Source organism: Pyrgilauda ruficollis, unplaced genomic scaffold (genome assembly GCF_017590135.1).
Source record: "Pyrgilauda ruficollis isolate IOZ18807 unplaced genomic scaffold, ASM1759013v1 scaffold178, whole genome shotgun sequence".
NCBI lineage: Eukaryota > Metazoa > Chordata > Aves > Passeriformes > Passeridae > Pyrgilauda > Pyrgilauda ruficollis.
In genome coordinates this window covers 373,507-396,174 of record NW_024516764.1, presented here as the reverse complement: position 1 = coordinate 396,174, position 22,668 = coordinate 373,507, and the positions used below count along the sequence as shown (strand labels likewise).

The following is a 22,668-nucleotide window of genomic DNA, read 5'->3' as shown; positions in this document are numbered from 1 at the left end:
TCTATCTGCTTACATCTTCACAGTTCCCCTCACTGGTGTTCTTTGACGAATTACCAGGAAAAAAAAAAAATCCAGTAGTAACAAAAAAAAGTAAAAAGAGACCAGGTTGATAAAGAAGAAAAACAGAACGTTCATCTTCAAAATAAACATGCTCCTGCCCCCTACACAAACTGAGGGATAAACAAGCCTATTTTGATAACTCAGACAAATGCTTTAACTATTAATGGATTTGGAATACTTGGGAGTATTTGAAAAATAATGAAGTAAGTTTACCATCCAGGTAAGTTGCAGCAAACTTAGCTTCACTATATCTAGAGGGCCAGTTTCAAGGTGAAGGTTACAGCTAGGTTTCAGAGACATTGCAAGTTTTGAACAGATGTCAGCTAATGGAACTTTTCACTAACTCTTCACTCTTGGTGTCAAAAATGTCACACTGTTAAGTTTACAGGCTGCTGTCAAATTGACATCTTCGCAGTATACAGCTCTAAAAAACACCAGTAAAAACCATGAGAAAAATCAATCTACACTAAGATAAACTCACAAAATCCTGGGGCCACTGATGTTCAACCCCAAATTCCTCTTCAAAGGGACACCAAACTTCCTGTATCAAGTACATACAACATTTACAAAACTACTGTAATTAAGTTTCTCAACTGTGGAGCTATTGTGAAAGGTATGAACAAAGAAAGCATGATGGTACTTACCTCAGAGCTAACTTTCAGTTCTGGGACACTGTGAACCATTGATACAGTTGCTGTGGATAACGGCACACTCTGTTTTCCATTCTTGCTTCGTATCCTAATCACATAGGGAAAAGAAACATCACATGAGAGAATAATAGTTTAGTGAAATGTTAAACAGACAAAAATGTGTAGCCTCAAACTAATCACCACCAAAAAAACTATTAAAAAGAGCATTTTAACTAACACACTCTTTTACAATTCATGCTAATGCAAGTGACTAGACAAAATGGATTGAGATCAAAGAAGCTCACCAGAAAAAACTGTGTGAAAGTCACTGCAGTAAGTTATACTTTGATACAATTGTTTCATAACACATTTTCACTAAGGTGAAACACATCTATGTATTGATTTGCATCAAAAAACAAGCTATAAACTAGGGAAAACTACCAAACCACTCAAATATAAAACTAATCTGCTGCTTCAAAAATACCATTGGAAAAAAATGATGTGTGCATATACAGGTATCAACACAGAATAGGTGTGACCCTTGTGTGCATACATATGTGAGACAGAGTGTGTGTGACTGCACACACAAGTACAAAATTGCTTGAAAACTGAGCAAATAACCCTGTATAGGATTCCTTTCACTAGCTTACATCAATCAATTTCTTGGGAATTTTGACATCTCATTGATCAACAATATTAAAAAAACCTGCCATACAAATTTTGACCTAGGTGGCACATGCACATCTTTTAATTCTCCCATGTTCCAGTCCCGTCAAGGACAAGATTTGGTATCAGATTTACAACAAGAGTTAAACCAGGTTTCACTTTGTGACAAGCAAACTAGTGAAGATCAACTGTACTCAGCTGAGCTGAGGCAGACACAACCACAGAGAGGTATCTTTCCCCACACCATAATGTATGGCAGCATTGATGTCCAGGTACAGAAGTATTTATTTGGTCTGAAGTCTGTACATTTTAGCGTCTTGCATCCTTTGCTTCAGAGTTCAGAAAAATTAATCTTTAACCCTAAATGGCATTTTAAATGAGCCTTTAAAAATTATTGACCATTTTCAGACCATTAGTTGTATGACTACTAAGAACACTGTACTTGCTTTTCTCCAAGCAAGAAAAGCATCAATGCTTTTGAATTGTCTTCTGATGTAGGCTCAGCAGTCATAACACAGTATTTCTGATGCATAAGCCATTTTGTGTAAAATTAAGACACAGACATAAGACACAGCAAAAAGTATTAAGTAAATAAAACTTAATTTGCTGGATAGCTTGAATTTGTCTGGATTTATTATATGAAACGGTAACAGTAGAGCAATATTTAGGTGTGACTGTATTCAAACCTCAAATCAAGTATTCATTCTGGACAGACAAAGCCCTATTTATGATTGTCCTAACTTTGCTAGGTTTGCCAAATAATGCTTGTTTACAAAATATTAATATTTAACTTTAAATAAAAAGTTATATCCAAACATTAACCAGGCTACATCTTGCACTCTCAATATTCAGTTCACTTGCACTGGTTTGTGGGATAATGTTCACAAAATAATTCTTAACAATGAGCATGAATTAAAATGAAACCAAAGTATTTCCAGTCAAATGAAATGAGTATGCAACATTAATTTATAAAACCCAGGCAACTATACAGCTTGTTTTGGAACAGCTGTTGAATTAGTAATTTGCTATGCATAAGAAATATACTCTTTACCAAGCAATGAGACACAGCAAAAGAGAAATACAATCATCTTTTGAATTTGCTTTCTTTTTTTGCCTAAGGCTTAAATTCCTTTAGTTCCATGGCAGAGTATTTCACAAAAATTGAAAACAGTTAAGAAGCCTTAAACTGAAAGAACTGGAGACAGCTACCTCCCATTCAACCACAGTACAAATGAAGCAAGGTCATATGCATGAAACTGCTATTACCTCTCAGCTATTTGCACCTGCAGAGATAAAGCTCTCAGGCTTACTAAGCACGCCACTGTTGATACACCATACAACTCTCAGTCTCTGGTGAGTACATGGAAAAACAGTGGGATGAGAATTTACCTCTCTACACATGCTCCTTATATTTTCTACCTAAATTACCCTACATTACCTCAATGAAAAAAGAGCATGCACAGTTCTTAAATCCTAAATGAGCAGAGACCTCAGAGCAGCCTTCTCTTTACAACCTTTAGCAACATGAAGGGCCTAAGAGAGACCTGGAGAGGAACTATTTACAAGGATGTGTAGAAACAGGACAAGGGGGAATGGCTTTAAACAAAAAAGGGTACGTTTCATTAGCTGTAAGAATGAAATTGTTCTCCGTGAGGATGATGAGGCACAGGAACACCTTGCCCAGAGAAGCTGCAGATGTCCCATCCCTGTTTAAGGCCAGACTGGATAGGACCCTGAGCAACTCTGTTGAGTGGAAGGCATCCCTGCTCATAGCAAGGGGGTTGGAAGCAGATGACCTCCAAGTCCCTTCCAGCCCAGGATATTTTATGACTCTATTAGATGAGAGAAGGAAGAGCTTGAATTCCTAATGAGAAGCAAGGAGAAGTTGGAAAAAAAAGCTGACAATACTTACTGAGTTAAATCCTGGCCACATTCTGCACACAAGCCTTTCATAACAACAGGATGGCTGCAACCTTCCAGTCTCACCAAGACAGTCCTGAAAAAGACGTAGGCATTCCATTTACAGAAGGCAGATTACAGACATGTAGATTAGTAACGCACAGATTGAATTAATTCAAGGAATAAATTCTGGCTATGACTTGAGTGTCAGCCCCTTAAGATATAGGCTTTTGCCACAACATGGTGAAAGAGACAATAATCTATTTTCAAATTATTAATTTTCAAATCATTAATTTTCAAAACTTTAGAAGTCACTGAATCATCTACTAAGGTGAGTTTCTAACCATGGTTTAGCAAGGAAGTTCAATGAGAACAAGTATTGCTGGTCCAGAAACAGTTTACATTCACTTACATACAACGCCCCACTAATACCCTACTGAGCTACACAGTAATGAAAACCAAATGCGGAAACTTCAACATCACCGAACAGCTCAGGCTGTCTTTTAAAATCACTGAGTCCAACCATTAACCTAACACTGCCAAGCCCACCACCAAACCATGTCCCTAAGTACCACATCTGCATGTCTTAAATTCACCCAGGGATGGTATCTTGACCCCTTCCCTGGGCAGCCCATTCCATTGCTTGAGAACCCTTCCTGTGAAGAAATTTTTCCTCATATCCAGTATAAATCAACCCTAGCACAACTTGAGGTAATTTCCTCTCCTTCTATTGCTTGATACTTGGAAGAAGCAACTCCCATCTGGCTACAGCCTCCTTTCAGGCAGTTGCAGACAGTGATAAGGTTCTCCCTTGAACCTACTTTTCTCCAGACTAAACACCCCCAGCTCCCTCACGTGCTCCTCATCAGACATGTGCTCTAGATTCCTTACCAGCTTTACTGCCCTTCTCTGGACATGCTCCAGGACTTCAACGTCCTTTTTGTTCTGAGAAGTCCAAAATTTAACACAGGATTTGAGGTGCCTCACCAGTGCCGAACACAGGGGCAGACAAGTTCTATACCAACTACCAACTTAATCTGAAGTTTATTATTTTCATGGCAGACATATATTGCTTCAATCTTCTCATAAAAATATTTTAATTTCTGATCCTTAAGCCTTGAGTCACCACATCTTAAAATAAAGGCACAGGAACTGATATTTTATTATTTCTTTTAAACAATGGCTAAACCAAACCAGAAATTAGAGCTGGAAATAGAGAAGTGTGACATTCGCTATTCCAAACTCTTTAGAAGACAAACTCTACTTTTCAGCTGAATAGTCCAACTAAACTATTCCTCATCCAGTTATCAAAATTCCTAGTCTTGAAAATATTGTTATTTATTTCTCTCAAACACTTAGCAATCACTGTAAGAGACTTGTTTCCTTCCTTACAGATGGAGAAACTGATCTTTCAGACCTCCTATTTTAAAAAAATTCTAAGAAGTAGATAGCAGTAGTTCAGCTACTACAAAATTTCACCAACTCTGTGATAATGAACTACAGCATCTCCCCTAATATTTAAAAAAAAATTAAAAGTCAAGTAGCTAAAAAAAAAACCCAACCAAAAAGCAAAAAACCCATAAAAATCTGAGCTCTTTCATAAACTGACTGTAGTGTTTGAAGTGCGGCTTGAAACCTGTACTGCAATAAGCAGACTGCAACACGAAGAAAAGTGTTTTGCATGACCAAATCTCTCATTCATATATCTGACTACTAAGCATTTGGTAATTCTAAGCAGAAATTCAATTTCTAAATAATGACTGCAAATCCTTACTTGTGTGTCCCTTGTTCTTCAGAACCAGAAGAATGATGACTCTACTAACAAAACTGCAGTTCATGCCCACAGTGAGGATTATTTTCCTCTTTGTGAGCAAAAACTAGATTCAGGTCAGGTTTATTTCAAAAGAAGTCTTCACAAGCCATTATACTACCACTATTCCCATTTACAAACACGCAGGCCTACGCCCTTCTCACTGGCAGCCATTTTCTGCTTGGAAATTACACCTCCTCTTCCTGTGTAGTCATCTTAGATCTCCTTTTTTTAAAACATGGTATGTATTTCACAGAAAACAAATTGCCAGAAAACAAAGAAAAACGGAAAACAAAGCCAAGACTCTTGGCTTTTTAAAAGAACTGCACAAAACAAAGTATTTTAGTGGCCCTTCACTAGTGGCAATACACTGTGTGATTATTTCACAAAATTTACAGAATTCTGGTCTCCTCTCATCCCCCTATGTTTGCATTATTTCATTGGACTCTTCTCCCCGCTCCCTTTGACAATATCTCTATCTTTCTGTCTTTTACCTTGATTCACTGCTAAGCTCCTTTTTAGGCTACCAATGCACACTAATGACCATGTCACAATTTTTCATTCTCACCACGTCTTCCGTGTATAAATCAGAAATTACAGACACACCTAAAAGGCCAAAAAACGTGCCCCACGGTACAAGGTACAGAAACAAGCTTAAGAGATTACAGTGCCTGAGTTTATACCCCAAATGAATTGGTTTTCAATAGTTCAGAAGAAAAAAAGCCTTTCAATACCATCTTAGAAGCCACAATATCTCTAGACTTTCTCTACTTCGCAGTCAAGGTAACCTCACGCTCCAGGTATGCAACAGGTGAAGCTGGCATACTCCTGGGCCAAGATGCGATTCAAAACTGGACAGGCAAGAGCAATGATTTTTGTAAGAAAATTAAGAGTTCTAATTTACTCATTGATACTGTTCCTAAACAGCACTTCTGTACCTTATCTCGTATCAAGCATGACCACTAAATAGCAGTTTTGCCCCTGCAAAATCTAAACATAAACAGAACTCCTGGATATGTTTAGATCATCTCCAGCACTTACAGGTGCTGGAGATAAAACAAAAAGCACATGATAGCAAAAGACAAAGTTCTCTGTCTTGTTCTCTGTGATGCTTAACCCAAAGGACAGAGGAAGAACTCCAGAGCCCTGATAAACTTCTGAGCAACATACAACCAAAGGGTCAAATTTCAATTACAAGTGTCAGGATCTTAGGCAGACTTCTCTCAGGAAAAAAGTCCAACACTACTTAGTGCTGCAGAACGAAAGCCTGAACTCTGCTAAGGCCTAGGCATACTTTAATTTTAGCACATGTGTTTTAATTACTAAAAAGGAACAAACACAGACCTCAAGTAGAATGACTTTTTTAAATTTCACACCTGGAAGCTCTCCTTTTATTGTTGAAGTGAGGGATTTTCAAAATGGCCAAGATCGAAGCCAATTATCAGACAAAAGTGAGCTGAATCAAAGTGTGCCTGTCTGGTTTTAAATGGCTGCATACACCAAACAAAGGTTCAGGTTTCTGCCTGTTCTCTTCTCCAGGTTGTAAGTGAAACCCACTTAGAACAGAGCCCTTTCCTACTCCATTCCTACAAAGAATAAACAAATTTTCCCTCCCACCCCCTCCAAATAAGAGGAAGTAGGGCACACTTTACTGCTGGCAACATTAACAGCATCTTCATCTTCTTCAGGATCCCCAAGGTGATAAGCAGAGCTAATTGGCTACTTCAACAATACCATTCCACAGAAACCACCACAAAACATGCAAAATCTTTTTCTAGTTTTACAAACTTTCCCAACTGCGCAGATGAGCTGGGTGAAGCAACTGGGTAAGAACCACTGTGCTATGACAAGCAAACTCTTTTTTCTGAGCAACCATTGGGGTGGTAGATCATTCCAATACCCAGTCTGATAGCTAAATGACTGCAACAGAACCACTAACTACCCATGTTGTTTCTTTAGTACAATGAAACTTGAACTAGTAAATAAGGAAACCCACTCTGGGCCCTTACTCACATTCCTTCCAGATGTACTTGCAAACAACATAGAAATTAGGTGTGCCATTAAGGTAAAATTTTTACTTTTTGTGGCCACAATCATGAATAGATATTTACCAACAGCCTCAGGATGCAGCTGATCATAAGCTCATCACTGTTCTCCCAGTACTTACACACACCCTATTTCTAAACCAAGTCTTTTAATAATATCTGCTTTAAGTAAGCAGCATGGTAAAGAAAAAACACCAAGGGGGAAAGCTTTCATGAAATCCAACGTGAATGTTTTGCTTTTATTAACAAAGGAAGTCAATCCCTGTGCTAATCCTAAGGTCTGGTCATTACTTTTGACTCCAAATGGAAGAACTTTGTATTATGCATAACCATGGCACTGGTTCCTGGTAACTGAATTACACTGGAAAGCCAAAACAGAGTTCTTCTATTTGTGCTACACCTCAGTTGTAGCAACCAGTTTACTGGATAAAGGGAACCCAATGCAAACAAAAAGCATTCCCCTAAACATTTTATTATTGCTTAAATTTTTTTGTTGGTTGGTTGGTTTTTTTCACCATGATCTAACACTTCCAGCAGCAAGTGCAGGAGTTACAGAAGAACAGGAACAGGAACTTCTTGAGATTTTTTCCATAAGTTTACTCCCTGTATTAGGAGGGACTAGCCAGCTGCAGCACACGAGTACAATGGCCACAAGATGTCTTCACAGTTGTCTTCAGTAAAGCTCTGTATCTTAAGGATACTCAGCACAACACAGGAAGAGAGAGGCTCCCTCTCAGAACAAGTCTAACTTGACTGTACATTAACCATGGCCTTCTATTACAGCTTGGCTTCACTTCCAGAGGCAACAGTTCCAATGTCATACTGCTAGAGAAAGGCAATGGCCTACGCTCTTTACTCCCCACCCTTGTGTTTCCTCTGAAAGCCCACCCCCTCCTCTGGCACTACCAGAAAAGACGATTTCAGTACCCTGCAAGGTAGAACTCATCAGTCCTAATCAGGTTTTCTGCTGGTTTTAGAGTCAAGCAGCTGGTATGACCAGTCCAGCAAGGGTGACAGATCAAAGCTGCAAATGTTTTACAAACAGGGCTAAGACTGGCAAAAGACAAGACTCACATTTTATCTCCACAGTAACCAGGCCACTTCTTTTAGCATTTATCTTGCCTACCTCTAAAGACTAGCTTTGACAACTCCAAGTCATGGAAACATAAGTTTTATTTATTATCTTAAAGTCTGCTTCAAGGTACCATGCATTGGCATTGAAAATGTAGAGCAAATTTACAAGATGAAGGTACTGCCCTGCACTGACTGGCATCTCATGCGAGTGTTGGCTCACTGGGTTTCTTCAGGTCTCTTTGGTATAAAGAGAGATGTCAAATACCACAAGAAACACAGAGACCAAGCTGTCACTGTGATCCCTTAAAGCTGCTGCCCTCAATCTGATGCCATATGCCCTTCCAATTTGCATTAGAAGATGTCCAAGAGTACTAGCGCAGCAAAAGGAGATGGTGGTGTGCAAGTGAATGGAAGTCTCTGCCCTGGTTTGGCAGAATGCCCAAGGGGGTGTTACTGGCAAACTGTCAAGGGGTAAAAATACCAAATGAACACATCTTCAGATCAATTATTATTAATATCAACCATTACTGAATCAACCAACTGATCTACAACAAATATGAGCACAAAATCCTTTTAGTTGTCAGATGAAGTTAAAATCAACCTAAAGCCTGCTTCTACAGTTTCGTTAGTCAGATTTGGAAACGCTGACATTTTTGTTTGCTTATACCAGAACAGTATTTTGTGGTGTGTCTGCAGCATTTAGAACCCCTACTAAAGGCCCTTATGACCAATTTACATCAAACCACAGCCTTCATTACACAGGACTCCAGTTTTGTAGCAAGGATATTTCCAAAGCCTGAATCACCTTAGTCTCACCATGTAACAGTATTTAAAAACTGGATTTACATATTTAACTCTCATTAATATCTGTGAAGAAGCAAAAAGAGTCCTTGAATAATTGATTAAAAATACCAAGGATTTACAAAGACACATGGCCCTTGTTACTCCAGGCAACACATGGCCTACAGCTTCTTCAAGCTGTTGGAGGAAATGTCCACTACAGCAGCCACTTGACTTACACTCAAGGACAGCAAACACACAGAGCTGCATTTCAAATATGCATGAACTCCAAACGCCTCACCAAAACAAGTCAGGCCTTTTGATAAAATCCCCCAAAACCTAAACAAATACCCTATACCCAAATCCCCCATACCCTAGCCTAGACAACTAGGCTGTGAGGAGTACAACTGCTGTAAGCAGCAGCTCACAGAAAGCACAGCTCACACTTGAAGGCATCATCTCAGTTCTCCAAAGATAATGGGGAAATTACTGGTCTTGAGATTATTTTTCCTCTGTTAAATACAGACTATTCACAACTAGGAGTTAACATGTTGTGAACTCTTTTCCTTCTACTTTTCAGGCAAAATACCTATTCAGGTCGAGACTAAAGTCATAAATGCCAAGAGAAACACGGGCCTGGAGTTTCTGGGTGTTATTTATAATCCAAAAAACATCTTAAGCTAGAAGTAAGTCTACTTCCATGATTTGCAAGGCTTTAAGTATTTCCATTTACTTCTGGAGAAGAGTCTGCATTACAAGCAAGGAGGTAACCCCTCTTTTACCTTCTATGGAGGCATCTGTGAGCAGCTTCTTGCACATTTCCAAAAGCTACTTCTATGACTTAGAAATGAATAATAGAAAGTACCAAAAAACCCAAACAAATGGGCTTGCAATGCCCTTTACATAAGATCTAGTAAATCTTTCAAAGATTATTTACAATGTGTTTTTTATTTAGAACATTTTAAACCAGAAGTATTATTACTTATGAGAATTCAAGACTAATTTTTTTAAAGGGAGCTGTAACTCTGTAACTTGCATCACTAGCAATAAGTACTTCGAATAATGACAGAAGAAAACAGGCTGTCATATCTCACCAATTCATTTAAGCAATAAACATTTCTGCAGCCCACTCTCCCCATTATTGTTGTCAAATGCTGACACTACCTTTATGAATTTGCTTTTCTATTTCCACTTCTCTCTGACTGCAGTATTAGTCATGCAGCAGTTCTCAAATATCTGCTGCAAAACTCCACCTGGGAGTTGAGGAACATCCATCTGACAGAAGGATCAATCCAAATCTATGCGATGAACCCTGGCAATCTAAGTGGCACTTATTCAAAAATTTGAACTGACTGAGTAGTGACTGCATAGCCTTCTAATTGGCAGAACAACAATTAATCTAAATCTACAGTTTTCTCAAACCACACTTGAACTTTCACATCAGTTACTAAAGAATGGTACTCGCAGATGAACGGCTACAAATCCAGACAACGATCTTGGACTAATTCCAATGCTGACTAATTTTTGGTTTTTTTTCAGGCACACACCTCTCTCTCAGATAAAGGAACTAATTTCCCCTTATCTCAGACCAACTTACCACTGCATTCCTCCTACGCCCAGTCAAGATCACCTGCAATTACCAGAACAAATCTGGTTTGCCTCCTGCACCTGTAGGTTCACATCTAGACAAACAGCAATAGATGAACACCAACACAGCCTGGACACCAAAGCAGAGAAAGGTGACTGAGAGTTTCAAACACAAACACACACATACAGAGCTGACATCAAAGCTACAAACATGGGCTTTACATCTTCCTGTGCAAAGAAAGGTCTGGGAAGATCCTGTGATCTCTCCCCCTCTGCCTTGGAAAGCTGCATCTATTAATAGAGTATTACACCTTCTCCAAGCATTTTATTACTTTTCCCACTAAAACCACGCACTTCTACAATCACAGTCCCTTTGTCTGTTAATTCCAAACAGCAAATAAGATAGGAAAAGGCTTACTGCAGGATGCACAATCCTCAAGTATAAAAGCTTCCTCCTATCCTTTTCCTTAGTAGATACTGTGGCAAACTGAGCTGGACGCTACATCCTGCATGCTCTCCTCCGGGGACTTGCTGTTAAACCAGATGAACACAGTTACACAGGAAAAATTAACAACTCTTAATACCCTAAGAGCAATTATGAACCAAACTGTCCTAAGTTACACCACAGTGCTCAAACAAGGAGCAGCAGCCCCACATTTGACAACAACCATTTAACAACAGCATCTCGTGAGCCCAGAAATCCAACACACTCTGAAAGCAGAGGACAACAGCTTAGAAAGCTGCTCAGCTTATAAAAGGTAAGTGTGATAAATAGTTGTAAAGTTGATGAAGTTCTCTCCTTGAGCAATGCTTTCCTTGGTTAAGGCTACTTGCCCCCCCTCGGCCCTTCTGTAAATGAGAATCCACAGCATTCACTCCACTAAGCTTGGACCACGACCATTTGCCTTTCACACCTTTTCAAATACTGCCAAATCTTAGATGCCATTTTCAAACTAGAAAACACTAGATAGCAAACAAATAGGCATTATTCAATTCTACTGTATCAAAATCATTGCCTTATGCTACACTGTTTCTTAGAACAGTTGTAGAAAAGCCATTTGGGTTTTTTTTTAAAAGATATTAGTGCAATAGTGACCTGGCAATATCCCATCTCTTGTCTTAAAAAAGTAAGCATTTCCTTTAACATAACACTGTGTTAAAGAAAACCAGGGGAGCCTTTCCATCTTCCAAAGACTTTATAAGACCAACAGTCTCTCCTGCTGGTGAGAGACTGTCCTTCCCTCTTCTGCTGGTGAGAGACTATCCTTGCACTATTTCCAATTCCATAGGTCTAACTTCAGCATAACCAAACTTAGACAAAATGTATAATCAAGATCCTTAAACTGTATCCTGTAATGCATTACCTGCTCTCCAGGAAGTCATTTCATGCTCCACTATTTGCTTTAAAATGCAACTACTGCCAATTCAACCATCCATACATAGCAAAAGACCTTAAATTAACCTTTGATTTTTAACTACACAAAATAGATAACCATAAGAATATTTTATAAATGACAACTTGCAATGAATTGCCTATTATCATTTTCCGAAAGAGGACCCAAAAATTAAAGGCTGGCCGCTCTTTACTGAACCTTGAGGCTAGTATGTCAAGACAAACTTTCAGAACAATTCAAAGCTGAAGTCTTGTTGCTCTCTTCCTTCCTCAAACTCCTCCAACCCTTCCCAGGACAAACATTATGTACTGTGCAACATAAAAATTAAAGGTCTCATTGCAGTCTCCCTGTGAGAATTTTTATCCATACATTTTCTCTTCAGAAGAGAAAAACTACAGAAAACCACGTCACAGTTGCTGAGAAGAAACAACATGCACACTTGCCTTTGAAAAAGACTGGTTTTCTAAACAACTCTAGTATTAAAGTAAAGCTCAAAAATACCCTAAAGAAACTAGACAGCAATAACTAAGAAAGAAAATCTATTACCATTTGGGTAAAAATACAATCTATTTCCAGCACAGACATCTACAAACCAAAATTTTTTAAAAACTGCTATAACCCACTTGTAGTTCTACAATGGGATGCATAAAACAGTACCATGAGCTTTCTCATTCTGTCTGCTGGCCCATACACTCACACACAGCATAAAGTCCTTGAGCTTAAGTAAGATGAGGAACTCATAGTACAAACTAAGAGAGCAGAAAATTCCCTCGTTTGGGAGAAACCTTTGAAAGATAAGAATGTTACAAAAGACAACATACAAAATGCCGAATGGAACATACACAACCTCAAAAATGTTATTCCCCAGTGCTGACATGCCATTTATTCCCTTGCTGACTCTACTCTTGTAGCATTTGCACAATCACTTTAATCTGACCCATCTATCGGCAACTGCTGCAAGGATAAATTACTCTCTCTTTCCCTATACCACACTCCTGTTGAAACAACTGAACAAAATGAGGGAATTGATTACTATGGACCATTTTACAGGAGACTGGGCAGGAAGGATGAAAAACCAAGCCATCTTTAACTACATGTTTTCCAACACCCTACTCAATGCAAGCCGAAGGCACTCAAGTTTGAGCATCCCTTCCAGCCAACTCTCATATTAGCATGAAGCAATCAGGAAACCATGGTCTAAGAAAGCCACACTGAGAGAAACTGCATACATGAGGCTGCTACAACCACACTACTGGTAAATTCCAAGCCTGATGCCTGTTTCCAACCAAACCTGACTGAGAAGCTTGATCCTCTTAGATACAGAAGCTCCTACAAGTTTTGTGAAATGTGGCCATGTAAAGAAAAGGAACTTCGTCCTCTGCCATTCAGTACAATGAACTATCTTGTGAGCTTCCAACTTGTTAGGTGCCTAGGAACAGGCAAAAGAGAAGGCAATGAAAGACAAAAGCCCTCATTTAGAACTTGCATCTTTTTCACTATCCAGTTCAACCAAACACCAGAGAGAAAGACTTCTTTTAATGTTTCTTGGTATCACAGTATAAGGCAGAAAGGAGAAGAGGAAAACTTAAAAAAAAATCACTCAAGTCAGAAAGATGCATACTGAAACTTACTATAAAAATAATGGGATGAATTCAGGCATAAAAAGGAATTAGACAAGACATATAGTAAGTTAGGACTGTTAAGTATTATTCAACAATCCTCAATGTTTGGCACTGAGGGGTTTTTAAGACTCAAACTTCATTAAATATTTGCCAGGATATTATGAAAACATCTGAAAAATCTACAGTTTTAGAGAACAAATCCCCACCTCTTTCCTGCTATCTTCCCTAAAATCAAAAAACGTCAAGTTTTGCTTCATTCGGATCCATATAGTTTAAACAAGGTTTTATTACAACACAAATATACTCTGTAGAAGAATGTGAATTTTCGCTATTAAAGGTATGTGGGGTAAGACACAAAGATACCCAGGTTAAATATACGGGTAATAAATATTTCAGAATACTCTTCTAATGTGAACCAAACAAGACCCTTGCAATAGTCTGTCCCATCAGTAGGGCAATCATTTTATATTAGAAATACTTATGTAAATATTTGCATAAAGCATTAATACTGACCCAAGCCAGAATCCTGCCATACCTGTAGCACCTTCAGAATGACTAACTCTGATGGGTAACTGGCACCAGTCATACACGGAGCAGTGCAGGATTTTTGGCATTTTATATGTTGCTCCTGCTACCCATCAAAATTACGCTTCATTAACATCAAAGGCCTTTCATTAACTGCTTCCTGTACTCCCTGTTATTTACAGTCCTAAAAGGTTAGACACCTTTCTCTCACAAGTTCCAGTCTGACATGTGGTGCAAGCCTACCTCTGTAAGAATAAGCAAAAGCTACCTACTGCCTGCATGCCTTAGGCTCTTCCCTCGGGAAAGCTTCCATCCCTGTCAGTGCTATAAAGTGGTTAATAACACTACAAAAAATTAAGTGCTGTAAATGTGCAAAATTACTTTCACGCAGCAAAAGATTCCATCTCATGCTTGATATGAAAAAAAAAAAAAAGTTAGAAATGTGTCTTCTTAATTGGTAGAGACTTCTGCTAAATGATGTCTTTATTTCCAGAAATATTAAGACCTGACAAAGAAGGAAATTCAGCCACTCATATTGTTTATCCTCAAATGAAAAGGTTTGATCAACTTATGTTCTCATGAAAAGGAAAAACATTTTGAATAGAAACAGTACTTCCACAGTGTTTTAGGGTCTGACAAATACTTGCAAGTATCTTCGGTTCAAAGAGAATTCAGTGCTAAATTGGTCAAGTTCATTTTTCTAAGGGCAGCATGGCACCTACCATTCTGGATAGTCTGGATTACAAAAGGGGCATCTTCTGCAAATGATGACTAAATTTCAGCTGTTATTTACTTTAATCACACCTGTGTTTTAATAATGCAAAATCTTAACATATATTGAAATATTGTTAGTGAAAGATTATTTCAATGCCACAAAATGGGAAGCCACAGGCAAGAGATTAAATGTTTGCTAAAAAAAAACTTTTAAGGGACCAAAGAAATGCAGTTACGTCTTCAACTGCTGAACAGCTCTACTACCCTTAGGTCATGCTTATTCTACCTCTTCACTTGAACTTTTCCCTTGCACTCACCCAGTAAATATCACTGCAACAAGCAACAGAGAAACCTGAATGAAAAGTCAGAATTCCAGAAGCGTAACGCCTAGCAATGGTCAATATCAACTACAATTTTTCAGTTGTGTAAGATACAAATATTCCAGAAGCCAAGAACAATGGTAATAAAGAATACCATTTATTTTCTCATTGTCTCAAAGCAAGGACGTACTAATTATAATCAAGTGACTCATGACTAGACAAATCCAGTAAGAACAATGTATAAAAACTGGTGCATTCCAGCCCATGAAGTTAACATTGAACAAAGCTAAAACTAAAATGCTGCTAAATCAGCAGCAGACCCAGACTACTTTAAATCAACCATATTTTTCACTTAGTGAAAATATTTTAGTTTGGTTTTCCTTCCAAGTGCTTAGCTAACACAATGAAAAAAAGCAGATAGTTATCTCCCCTTTTATTCAGTGCTAGCAACATGAATTTCATCATGCATATGACATTTTAAAATTTCAGTCTGTACTTTTAAGATCTTTTTTAGTCTGACCTAGCATTTACAGCACCTTTGTTCTACATCAGGTATTAAAGATTGCCCATACTGCACCAGATGCAATAGCAGAATGCTGATGGAGCACAAAAGGAAAGCCACCATCTTATCTCAGAAAAAGTTATCTCTATAGCAAGAAACACACAGCTTGCATGTCCTCAATAGCACATTACATGATTGACTGATATAAAAATGCATCACACTGGCTTTTTCTTGAACCTTTCAGAGCACCCCCATACACAGATGTCTTGCATATACTAGTGAATTTCAATCAAAAAAGTTCAGGCCTGGCTGCTCCAACCTAAAAATCAAGAGAACGGCAACCAAAGTAAATAGCTCGCTGTCATAAAACAGAAAAAGTAGATTGTTTAACTAGTTTCCTGCTGAGAAAGAATAAATCTGCTTAAAGTACAGGGTAGCAGGCTATTCACCCAACTTAACCTAGAAATCTGAGCGCTCCACTATAAGGCATTTAAGAATTCAGAAGTCAATGAACATTCAGCTTTATCAAGACAAACCCATTGCTAAACTATAGGAAAAAGAAGTCTTTTCTAGTCCCTTACTCTTCTGAAAGATAAAATCTTGGTTGTATTTGTGAAGTCTTATACTTTAAAACAGCGACAGAATTAAAAACATTTAGACCGCCAATATTATGTGTAAGGTACTTAATAATTTTAAAATGCCTTGCCGCACTGTTGGTTCCCATTAAAACTCCTTCTATGGAGCACAAAATGATCTGTTTGCTCCCCGAGTTTTGCATCAACCTAACTGCCAAACGAAGAAGACTACATTACGAGAAGAGGCAGTAGGCAGAAACTGATGCACAGGAAGTTCCACATGAACACGGGAAACAACACCTTTTTTGTGCTGGTGACTGTACACTAGAAAAGGTTCCCCAGACTGTGGAGCCTCCCTCACTGCAGACATCCCAGAACCATCTGGATGCAATCCCGTTCAACATGCCGTAGGGCGACCCTGCATGAGCAGCGAGGTTGGACCGGATGACCCACTGTGGTCCCTTTCAACCTGACTCATTCTGTGATTTCCAAGTAGTGGTTCCAGTAAGCGCAGCGTTTAGAGAACCCCGATGCAGCAGGAGGGACGCACCGCTGTCTGAGACAGAGCTCACAGCAATGGACTCAGCTCCGAAACACGGGAGCGGAGCACGATCCCCCGGCACCTTCCTCCTCCTCCTCCCCCTCGCACGGCAGGCTCCCTGCGCACGGCCCCGGAGGAAGGCCCTTTGTGAGCAGGGCCCGGCCCGGCCCCCTCGGAAGAAGCGCGAAAGCCGCGTCCCGCCAAGGCCGCGCGCGCCGCCTCGGCCCGCACTCACCCGGGCGCGATGACCTGGCCGGGCCGCGCGCAGAGCTCGCGCACCACGCCGGGCCGCTCCGGGGCCGGCGGGGCGCGGGCCGGGCGGCGGCGGCAGTGGGGCACAGAGCGCCAGCACCGACCCGATCTGCACCGCCGCCCCCACCGACACCTTCCACTCCAGCAGACGCAGCGGACGCGGGCCGGGAGCGCGGATCTCCGCCACCGACGCCGGGCCCTCCGCGCCAGGTCCTCCACCCCGCTCCGGCCGCTCCTCCATCGCCCCGGCCGGCGGCGGAGGGTGGGTCGGGGGTGCGCGGCAGAAGGCCGGACCTGGCGGTGTTCGGGGCGCCGTGGGGGGTTCGGGGCGCCCCGATAGTCAGCGGTGGCGCCGACAGCGGCTCCGCGCAGGCGCCGCGCCGTGCGTCCGGCCGCACTTAAAGGCACAGGCGCGGGCGGCCCGGCCCGCGGGGCGGTGCGGAGAGGAACTACTGCTCCCGGCAGCCCCCGCGACCCCGCCCGCCGGCTTTCAGTGGCGTCACAGAACCGGAATTGGGGTATATCCCGAGTTCGGACCCGCGGGGATTGTCGGGTCCGACTCGTGGCCCTCCACAGTATATCCCCAGAATTACATCGTGTGCCTGAGAGAGTTGTCCGAGTCCTCTTGAACTCTGTCAGGCTTGGTGCTGTGACGACTTCCCTGGGGAGCCTGTTCCAGTGCCCAACCACCCTCTGGGTGAAGAACCTTTTATTTTCCTATTATCCGACTGTCTTGGTTTAGCCTCAGTCAGCAGCCACACCCTAGACAGCCACTTTCTCACTGTTCTACCGGCAGAACTGGGGAGAGACTTGGAAGAGTAAAAGCTGAAAAACTCATGGGTTAAAATGAAGACAGTTTATTAGGAAAACCAAAAGCCATGTGCACAAACAAAGCAAAACAAGTGATTCAGTGCTTCACCTGGGCAGGCAGGTGTTCAGCCATCCCCAGGAGAGCAGGGCCCCATCACATGTAACAAGTTGGGAATACAAACACCATCACTCCAAATGTCCCCCCTTCCTCCTTCCTCCCTCCACTTTATTTACTGACCATGATGTTGTGTGGTCTGGAATATCTCTCTGGTCAGTTTGGGTCACTTCACCTTTCCTGGCTGTGTCTCCTCCCAAGCACCCCCACATTCACTGCCGGCATGGCAGTGTGGAAAGCAGAAGAGGTCTTGGCTCTGTGCAAGTCCTGCTCAGCAATAACAAAACCATCTCTAAATTATCAGCCCTGTGCTCAGCACAAATCTAAAACAGTCCCATTCAGCCACTGTGAATGAAGTTGACTCTACCCTAGCAAAATCCAGAGCACCAATCTAAACCTCCCCTGACACAGCTTCAGGCCATTCCCTTGGGTCCTGTCACTGGTCACCACAGAGAAGAGATTAATGCCTGCCCCTCCTTTTCATGTTGTGAGGAAACTAAGGACTGAGTCCCCCCTCAGTCTCCTCTAGGCTGAAGAGACCAAGTGACCTCAGCTTCTCCTCATACAGCTGCCCCTCAAGACCCTCCACCATCCTCGTGGACTTCCTTTGGACACTCCCAAAGAGCTTTATATATATTTTTATATTGTGGTGCCCAAAACTGCACAAAGCACACGAGGTGAGGCTGCACCTTTGCAGAACACACTTGGACAGTCACCTCACTCTGCTCTGTGCTGGTGCTGCCCAAGGCCTGGACCCTGAGGAGCCTGTGGAAGCTCTGCAGCACCCTCCAGGTCTCCCCTGGGTCAGAGGGCAGGTGGAAAAGGAAAGCGGCCTTGCCTGGTAGAGCAGCCACCTCCCTGTGGCACTGGCCGCACACCACAGTACACTGGCAGGGCACGGAGGAGGATTAGGGATGTCCAGCAGAGAGGAGCTTGGATGTGGACATATCCACAGAAGAGCTTGGACATGGACATGGTCCAGCAGAGACACAGCCTAACAAGGCCAGCAGGGCTGACTGGAGCAGAGGTCAGAGATGTCCCTAAGGGCATGTGTTCTCCACCAAAAGATGCCATGGACATGCTTCCCACTCATGTCAGCCACTCGGCAGGGTACTTTTATCTCTTCAGCCACATGCCAAGGATGCAGGCCTCGTGCCATGTGCCAAATTTTGTGCAGCCTGCTGTGGAGCAATGAGATGCTCTGAGCTTCCATGGGAATGCTCAACTACCTCAGCATCTCTAGTGCTTGTGTAGCAAGTGCACCGAACCTTTTTACCTCATTGGTGTTTCCTGAATGAATGTCTTAACCTAAGAGCTCAGAGCAGCAGATCCCAGGGGCTTCCACAAGAAGTCTTTTCCAGAGAGTGACAGGCTTGCTAGTGGATAGAATTTTGATAGGGATGTTGAAGAATACGTGTAGTGCCCATAGATCAGTATGCAGGTGCAGTGTGAGCTGCAGGTGGAGCACTGGAGGGTCAGGAACCTGAACCCGAGCCCAAGGCGAGAGGCCATGACCTGCCAACCCTTTGCATAACAAAGGGCAGGGGGACCTGTGGCTCACCCAGGGGACGTGGGCAACCCAGAGACGCAGGAGGAGCTGGTGACTCCAGACTTTTCCATACTTGAACTTTGAGGGTATAAAAGCCCAGGGTTTCATTTGTCGCCCCTTAGAGGCACCCACCTCAAGCTCAAGTTATTTTGATATTGCACCATGATTAAATCATTTTAAGGATCAGGATGTCTGAGATTCTGCTAAGGAAAACCTGGGGTTGAACCCATAAGGAAACCTGGTCTCACTGGGAGTATGGAGGATGTAGCTGCCAAAGTGGCCTTGGTCCCAGATTAAGTGATGCCGGAGTGGCTCCTGGATGGTCAGAAAGGGAAGTTTCCTTAACAAGGAGAAGCCTGTCAGCATACAGTCTACAGGCAGTCTCCAAACAGTAGATACTCCTGAGTTGTTCCCTCTTAACATTAGTTAATAGAGACCTTAAGACAAGGGAACTGGACCTTCAAGACATTGCTGTGATCAGTTGAGCTTGGGTTTTGAGGCAGCCACCATCACCAACAACCAGAAACTGGAAATTTTGGAGTGAAAGTTGCTGTGCCTCTATTATCAGCTCCTTGTACACAGGCACAATGGTATATTGTATTGTGTATTATTCTTAATGTCTTTTTCATGCTGTCCTGCACATGTGGTAAAGCTACTTCATAAAAGGTGAGTACTTTTTGCATAAGATTCCATCTCTCTACTACTTGTGTTGCTTTATTTGCTCTTTCATAATCTGAAATAAATCAAATCTGAAATGAAAATAAAAATAATCAGCACTGAAGCAATATGCCCTTGTCCTCTTGCACATGAAAACTGAACTTTGAATCCCCAGTGATCTCTGATGAGGCCAACTTCAAACTCTACCAGGAAGTGCTGACTTGCAGCATTTCTCCTCAACTCTCATCTCAGTGTTTTTAGCTCACACCCAGCCTTCTTTCTTTTGTAGAGTGGATTGATACTGTTTAGCTCAGAGACAGACTACCTTGAGAGTGCAAAGAAAAAAGATAGCCTCAAGGATCAGGAGAATTCATCAGGAATTCCACTATTAAAACATTTAGACTTCCAAATCTAGCAAAATCTGGTTCCATCAAGACTGGTACTCATAACAGTCAAGGAAAGGCTAAAGTAATAGCTGAGGTGGGAAGGGACCTTTGGAGATCATCTAGTCCTAGCTCCCCATCTCAAAGCAGGGGCAACTAGCAGGTTGCTCAGGGTCACGTACAGTTGGGTTTTGACTGTCTCCGAGGATGGAGACTCTAGAGCCTCTCTGAGCAACCTGTGCCACCGTACAAACAACCTTACAGTGAAAAAAACTTTTTCTTGTGTTTAAGTGGAATTTTGCATGCTTCGGTTCATGTCAGTTGCCTCTTGTCCTTTTACAGGGCACCATTGACAAGAGCCTGTCTTTGTCTTCTTTATCAACCCTCCCCCATCTCTATCAAATGTTTATACACATTGGTAAGATCCCTCTGGAGCCTTCTGTTCTCCAGGCTGAACCATCCCAGCTCTTTCAACCTCTTCTCACGTGACTGATGCTCCAAACATTTTAGTAGTGTTGTGCTCCTTTGTTCCTGTTGTTCCAGTATGTCCATGCCTCTCTTGCACTGGATCCAGCACACCAGTGTGGAGTCACCAGTGCTGAGTGTAGGAGAAGGATCACCTCCCTTAAACTTATTGGCAGTGCTCTTCCTAGTGCAGCATGTTGGAATGCTGTTGTCTTCTTTGCTGCAAAGTTTACCTTTGTTGGTTCAAGGGAAGTCCATCAGGGTCCTCAGGCCTTCACTGCAGAGCTGCTTTCCAGACACTTGGCCTCCAGCCTGTCCAGGTGCCTGGGGTTGTTCCTCCCCACAGGCAGGACATGGCATTTCCTTTTCTTGAATTTCATGAGGTTCCTCTCTGCCCATTTCTCCAGGGTGTCAAAGTCCCTCTGGATGGCAGCACAGCCATTTAGCGTGTCACCCACTCCTCCCAGCTTGGTATGACCTGCAGACTTGCTGAATGTGCACTCTGCACCATGGTCAAGGTCATTAATGAAGACGTTAAAGAGTATTGTTACTGGTGTTGTCCCCTGGGCAAAACACCAGTGAGTGGGAAACTAATGACAGGGCATTCCTAGCACAGCATGAAGCACCAGGGACAAGATTCATATTCATAGGCATCTTTGTTTTTTGTTTTCTATTTTTCCATTTCTGCCCTAGAGAATAACCTCTTTAAGAAAACCAGGAAAGACTCTCAATTTTATCCAGATTCCCTAAGTGTAATCTTGCCTTGTGTTTGAAGATTAGCTCAGGTAAACAAACTTTGTTGGTACTGAATGTCCCATTATTGTTACGTGGAGAAGATAATCTTGGCAGCAGAGCAGAACCATGGCACAAAAATGGTCTGGCTTTGTTTGCCCTACACATACCTCAAACTGATGGTTACTCTGTTTTCCTTTTGCCTGCTAATCCCCCTCACTCAAAGACACACATTTAAGGTCATGCAGCTTTAACACTTGTCATTTTCTTGAAAGCTGGCCTACCACACAGCTTCTATATATTCCAATGTCATATCTGTCTTACCAGACCTCCTTGGAGGAGTAAGGATAGACAATATTTGATCCCTCACTGGTGGGTTTGATGGAGTGACTGAATTCTGACAATTCAAGTAAGGGATGAAGTAAAAAGAGCTCACCTCCCCTAACCAATTCTGTTATGTTAACTCTTATCTCTGGAACAAACTAAAGATGTGTTGCAGCTTCTGCAGTACTGCTGACCTCAGGAAGCCTCTGCATCCCCTCCTTCACAGTAACTATTTTGTGATTTTCTGTGCACCTGTAATTGTGCAGATGAACAGCTCAGATGGGAGAATTAACAAAAAAATCTACATAATAATTATTATTGTTGTTTCTTGTTATTTTGATTGCCCTGAGACAAAAGGTTACAAAATAATTGCACCAATCAATCCTAGGTAGGTGCAAGGGAAAATCCCTGAGATGGCATGTGATGAGAGCATTAGGGGAAGAATCTGTAATTCTATTAAGCTAGTAGAATCCTAAGGAGTGCACCGTATTAGAATGCTTGACTTCATGTCTGGTTATACCAGATGGCTTCCATCAAAAGGCAGATGTTTTTCCCAGTCTTCCCCTCAAAAAGGACACCAGAATTTAACTATGCCTTTGTATTTGAATACATAAGTATGAACAAAAGCATATGGTGTA

The 22,668-nt window shown here is 41.7% G+C and overlaps 1 protein-coding gene across 3 annotated transcripts in view; it reads right to left on the bottom strand.

Annotated features, from left to right (window-relative positions):
* CTDP1 (CTD phosphatase subunit 1) overlaps positions 1-17,369 on the bottom strand; it is a 94,022-nt gene extending 76,653 nt beyond the window's left edge. For all 3 annotated transcript variants that reach the window (XM_041464302.1, XM_041464303.1, XM_041464304.1), the window contains exons 1-3: positions 16,979-17,369; positions 3,268-3,351; positions 705-798 (exon numbers count right to left, since the gene is read on the bottom strand). In XM_041464302.1, coding sequence (XP_041320236.1) covers positions 705-798; positions 3,268-3,308 — 135 coding nt within the window. In that variant the 5' untranslated portion in view covers positions 3,309-3,351; positions 16,979-17,369. The remainder of the gene's footprint in view (positions 1-704; positions 799-3,267; positions 3,352-16,978) is intronic.
* Between the last annotated feature and the right edge of the window lie 5,299 nt (positions 17,370-22,668).